Source organism: Pleuronectes platessa, chromosome 22 (assembly GCF_947347685.1).
Source record: "Pleuronectes platessa chromosome 22, fPlePla1.1, whole genome shotgun sequence".
In the NCBI taxonomy this organism is placed as follows: Eukaryota; Metazoa; Chordata; class Actinopteri; order Pleuronectiformes; family Pleuronectidae; genus Pleuronectes; species Pleuronectes platessa.
In genome coordinates, this window is record NC_070647.1 from 8,023,797 (window position 1) to 8,030,115 (window position 6,319).

General features: G+C 42.7%; 1 protein-coding gene across 1 annotated transcript in view; it reads left to right on the plus strand.

Annotated features, from left to right (window-relative positions):
* sox5 (SRY-box transcription factor 5) overlaps positions 1-825 on the plus strand; it is an 86,006-nt gene extending 85,181 nt beyond the window's left edge. The window contains exon 15 of the mRNA XM_053414951.1: positions 209-825. Coding sequence (XP_053270926.1) covers positions 209-503 — 295 coding nt within the window. The 3' untranslated portion in view covers positions 504-825. The remainder of the gene's footprint in view (positions 1-208) is intronic.
* The last annotated feature ends 5,494 nt before the right edge of the window (positions 826-6,319 follow it).

Consider the following 6,319-nt stretch of genomic DNA (forward strand, 5'->3'; position numbering starts at 1 on the left):
TTTCACCTTTTTCCAGAAGGAAATAATTGTGGATCTTGATGACAAAAACCAGGCATATTTAGGGGACAGATATTTACAAGAGTTTGCAATTTGGTGCATTCTGATTGAATTTAAGGCGACTGTTAGACCCATGCTCTGTCCTGAGTGCCATTCTGGTATGATATATAATGTGATTGGATGATTAATATTTCCCCATCTGTGTTTACAGGCAGCAGGGCCAGCTGCCCTTGTCCTCAGCGGGCGTGGTTTACCCAGGTGCCCTGTCAATGGCGGGGATGCCCTCACCCCAGATGCCCTCTGAGCACTCAAGCATGTCCAGCAGCCCCGAACCCAACGCCAACCACCACCAGAACCCCCACATGCCCAGCTTGAAGGGGGGGGAGCCACGCATCAAGCAGGAGCTGCGGCTGGACGACAGCAACGGCGACGCGTACGACGACTTTGAATACGAGGACGAAGAGGTCGACTACACCAGCGATAACGAGAACCATATCACCCAATAGGACGCCGCGAGAGCCGCGTACTTTTAAAAGCCAATCACAACTGGTTAACCCCCACCCCTTCAAAACAATCCCAAACCCACCAATCAGGAGGAAGAACTTTTGCCAATCACTTTGACTCCCAATCTCACAACAACCTGCCACCCTTTACCCACCTCCTTACTGACATGGACTCTTTTAACAGAGCCAGACCCCAACCCTAATACCCCTCTCCTCTCCCACCGGAGTCCTGATACCAGCATCTGATCAATCAACTGAAGCACAGGACCTGTCACTCACACTGACTGTTACACAAACCGGAGTCTGGGAGGAGGAGACGACCGGAGACGACTCCTGAAGCTTGCTGAGGAATACTCAAGTACTACTGCAAGAGTTTGAGTAATGCACCAAGTGAGGAGAAATAAAAAAATCACACTCAGAAAAAGCAACCTTCAAGACCCGTTTGTAGACGAGGAGACGTTTTGAAAACGAAAAACTACGGAACAGTGGACCTGTCAAAAGGCCAAACAGATGACACTTTAAGATGGCGGACCTGTTTGTTATCAAGAGACACTTTTAAAGAAAAGAAACAGCTTTTTTTGTTCTTTGGTTCTATAATATTCTCACTCAGGTACACGGTGCCAATAAGTGGCTTGTGAATGTGATTTGTTGTTTTTTGTGCTACAAGTTTGAATAATAATAGAAAAAAAGAGACATTTCTTTTCCCCCCTGTTTTGTTGTTAAGCACCTGAGAGATATCAGACATGTTTATTTTTAACAAAGCGATATCTTTTCTCCGACCTCGCAGCGTGCTGTCAGCGACCACCCTCCCCTTTCTTTCTCTGTGTTTTATGTGACTTCCCCCTCCCCCACTGACCCCCACCTGTTTACAATCCAACGGGATGGTCCGGCAGCGCAGCGTGGACCGTTCACCCTTTCACTGGATTTTCAGGGTGGGGGAGGTGGGGAGGAAGGGGGTGAGTCCCGGGGGCGTCACGGAGCAAGACGCGAAAGCACTGTGTTGTGAGACAATCCGCCAGTTTCCCTCTCGCTCCGTCCCCCTTTTGTCGCGATCTCGTCGCAGGGCGGGACATCGCTCAGCTTCGACACAGTGTGTGTGTGAGTGTCGGTGTGTTCTGTGTACTCATTTTACTGGGAGTCATCTTCTTCTTCTTTTTTTTAATTTAATGCAAAAAAAAAAGAAAGAAGCGAAAAAACGTCCAGGACACAGAAAAGACAGGACACTCAGGCTGCTTCTGTGCTTCAGGCTACATCCACACTACTATGTGTATGTTTAGAGTCGCTAAAATGGTGAAGTTTGGAAACGCTGCTGTCTCCGTTTTAGTTTGAAAACTGGGGAGCAGAAACTGAGATGTTTGAAAACGACAATATAGACACTCACAACCGTTGCCGATTGGGTCATTCCGGTCACTGCGTAGCAATCACTGATTCGTCAGGCTCCTGTCAGATGAGCCCCTTCAGAACGAAAACTACCAACATCAGCCTCGGCTACCAGTGTAGGATGCAACATGGATAATCAAATACACATGTTGCTGACCCTGTTGTCTTTGCTAACTGCTGTTGTGCATTGAAACTACATTTTACAATGATACAACTGCCTATATGCAGGAGATGAGCTATTATTCAAGCAATCTGCGACAATTCCCATGTAAACCTGCACGCACATGCCCAATGATCATGGTACGTTATATGCGTTCAGGCGGGTTAGAATGGACGGGTATTCAAACTGAAACACTCGTTTGAGTTTGGAAATTCCGCTTTCAAACAAAAACGTAGAAGTATGGATTTAGCTTTACTGTAGCACACATATACACATTCACAAATACACGCACGCACACACACACACACACACACACACAACAGTTCCTCAGTGTTTTCCCACTCCCTCCAATCAGCGTCGTATTTCTGTCCCCAGTGGGCAGAGCCGAGGGGATGTCAGCCAGTCAGTGTTTTTGTTTGTATTTGAATACTGTATTTTATTATTTTCTCTTCAAGCTGCCTCTAGTCTAATAATATTATTAACAATAATTATAAGGACGGTCAGCGTTTCCTAAGTTTAGTAAGTTATGTACAGTATAATTTATTTTTCTCCTCTTTATCGGGTTTTTATGACCATATGAAACTATGACAGTCAATGAAACATTATTATATTATAGCTGTAGGTATTTAGATCTAAACAAAAGTTGTCATTTTACCTTTTCTTTGTTTCTTTGTTCCCTTTTTTTGACGCGTTAATTTTTTTGTATTAATCCTGCGGATGGGTGGGCAGGTGGGTGGAGTTAGGACAGCGAGCTGGACTGACGGACTCGACACCAGCCCTCCTCCGAGCTGAAGATGTAAACCTTTCTATGTCCACACCTATTTCTGAAAAGCACTCAGACTCTGTGCAGTTCTTTTTTTTAATTGTCATAATAATTTTATTTGTAATGGTTATTATAATGTATAATGTGAAGTTTCCTCTGTTTTATTTTGCCTTTTTGGGGGGGAAAACTGTTTTTATCACTTTTGGAAACTGTTTTCAGTGAACAAAGAATCCCGTCCCCGTTTACTTGTTTGGCCGCCTCACTGAGACACAGTGGAACATCAGTGGGTTGGATCAACACACACACACATATGCATGCACAAACAAAATCACTAACACATTCACACACACTAAAAACGAAGAGATTATCATGACAACCAAACAAATCCTATGCTGTCATTTTTGTAGTATTCTAGATTTAAAAACATACATACATTTTTTTTATGTGATAGGAAAGCAGTGTTTACCACGATCCACCAGGGGTGTTCCACTGTGTGTGTGCGTTTGTGTGTGTGCATTTATGCGTGTGCATGTGTGTGTGTGTGTGTGTGTGTGTGTGTGAGACGACCAGACGCACTTACAGTATCAGTCACTTCTCATCAGGAGCCCTTTGCTTTGTTTTAGCTCCACGCTGATGCTACAGGAGCCATGACTACTCTTCAGGTGTGTCGTCACATAGTGATCCCCCCAACAATCACAATATAGATGTTCGCCATGCGCCACTTACTGAGCCTCCGGCTCTTAATTTTGCTGTATAGTCACCCCTGCTATCACGCTGTGGTTCAACCCAATGCTGGAGAGAGAGGGGGGAGTACAGAGTGGTTCGAGCCACCTTTTAGGGTATCACGGGGTGGGTGGGGTTTGGGGGATCGGGGGGAGGGGGGGGGGGCATTAAGACGTCAATCATCCCTGCTGGCAAGGTCTGTCCCCATATCAAGACAATGAAAATGATGATGATGATGATGATAATATTATTTAAGACAATCAAAGTCATGAGTGGAGCTCAAAACAAAGTAAGAATTATTACAAGTAAAAAAAATATCTTACCATCTCAACTTGAAAAATCAAGAAAGATAATTATGTAAATATAACATAGAGTTATAGATTTATATTTTGTTCATAACACAGTGTAATATAAGTTGTATATTTCATTTCTTTTTCTCTCCCTACTGTCTCTATTATTGATGTTATATACATGCCACAGAAAAGCCAGAGTTGCAGTACTCTCACAAAAAAATATCAAAGAAATAAATAAAAACATGAAAAAAAAAAAAAGCTGTGGGCTGCCACCACCATCTGTTCTAAGTTCACTTTTTTTTTCCAGTATTACTGCCAGACAAGGCTCTAATAAAGACAGCAATGTGTTCGGTAAAACTTGTGCTGGTCCTGGTCACTTCTTCGCTTCCACACATGCATTCACACAATAAAACACGTTCACATAAACATACAAATATACACTGCCATTGTTTTTCAAAAACAATACAGCAAAAAAAGTCCTGTTCACTTGTTTGTGTGAAATTAATGAAAAGATGAATGAATGAGAAATTAATTTTAAAGGCTTAATGAACAGGTGATATTTTTATTTTCCACTCGTTTCCTTTTGGGCTCAGAAACCCTCCAACATGACGGTAACACAGCCATCACAGCGGCGGCGTTCACCTGCGTGTCGCCGAAAAATTCAATCATCTCCATAACAACATGTTAATTATGCTAAGTCAACCTTCTTGCCCCTCCAATCAGAGGGTCAGCTGGGAGGCGTGGAGCCGAATCGCGGCCCGTTAGCAACCTGATGACCTAATTAAGCGCAACAAGGAACGTGGGAGACGAGGAGAAAGAGGAGGGGAGTGAGTGAGTGAGTGAGCGGGTGATGAAATGTGTGTTCATGTTAAAAAAGAGAGAAGCTCCGTCAAAGTGCCTGATGCCAGCTGTCCGTGCCGCTGTTGCTAGTTCAAAAAACAAATCTTTAATTGATGCTTCGCTTAAGGATGTTGAGGATGTTCAGGCCTCCATTTTGAAGGGGTTAAAACAAAACACAAAACCCCACTCATTGTGCCCATTAATGTGCTGTCCCCATCTGTGTCCATATGTTCCACAATCGACCCCCACCCGCCAGGTCAGACGCTCGGCGCATAAAAACAGTTAAATGCACTCCGAGGAGATGATTTTACGTGATTTGCTAATTACCATAGCTTCACACTCACACACACACAAACACAACTACATGAAAAAGCCCCTTAGATGCAATAAAGAACCACGACGGGGGCAGATCCACAGCTCCTACGGTAAGTGGAGGACTAAGTTGTTCTCTGGGCGTTGTTGAATTTTTCAGTGCCTGCCTGGAGGTAAAAACCTGAGAAAGGGTTTATGTTTGAATAGTTGAGGAGCAGGAAGGGGATTCAGATTTTTCTCTTTTCCTTTATTGTCAGCACTACACAAGACGCTGGAGGAAGCAAACTGTGGCTAGACTCAGATTAAATCACACACACAGGCATTTACTGTTCACACACACACTGATACCCTAAGGTGTACTGTAGGTGTTAGCTCAGCTTAAACCACAATTATCCACTGGGTATTTCCATCACAATAGTTGAGACACAGGAGTGAAAACTATTACAGTGGGCACTTTACATCTGAGCGTCTCTTGGGCTGTTTTTTTTTCCATCAATTGTTTCTGCATGTGCACAGAAACATGTAGGTTTGTCTCGACGCGCTCGTACGTGTGTTTTCCACTGGGTGACTCGTGGCCTTCGCTCTGCGCCAGCTCAGTCAAATGTGCAGCCTTTTTTTCTCGACCGTGGGTGTTTGGAAATTGAGTGAAAACGATGTCACATTAATGATTTAAAGTCGGTAATAGGATGTGCTGTGACGCTGAGCCGCCAGCTAAGCTGAGTTTAAGGCTCCGGCGTTAATGTATTCATGAGGAGGAGGGATTATACAGAGACAAGAGCAGCTAGAGAGCTGAGTGCAGAAGAGCAGCCAGGGCCAACAGGCCTGCTAGATATTATATATAACTACATTTATACTGTGTGAGTACACAGTTCACAATGCAGGAGGTGGGACTGCACACACATGCACACACGCACACAGTGAACTGTAGAGTGGAATAAAAAAAGGAGAAATAAAAGCAGCGATATTAGAAATACAATCGATTGCACTGCAACAGTATTTTTATTGATGAAGAAGAGAACGCTTTGTGAATGAATTTGAAGTTGACATAAAACTGTTTCTTCGGCAAAAAAAAAACATAAGACAATAAAGCTTTAACAAGATAAATAATAGAATATATGAAGTCTAAATAACAGCATATACTAAAGTTAGATAAAGAATATATATAGCCTAAAAATTATATACAAAAGAGAATATAAAAGGATACATACAGGATATATAAAAGAAATATACAAGATGTATACAGAATATGTAAAGAATACATACAGGGTATACACAGTAACTATATGAACATGATAAATAAAGTATATAAACGATATATGAAGAATTTACAAGAGATTTATTTACAAAA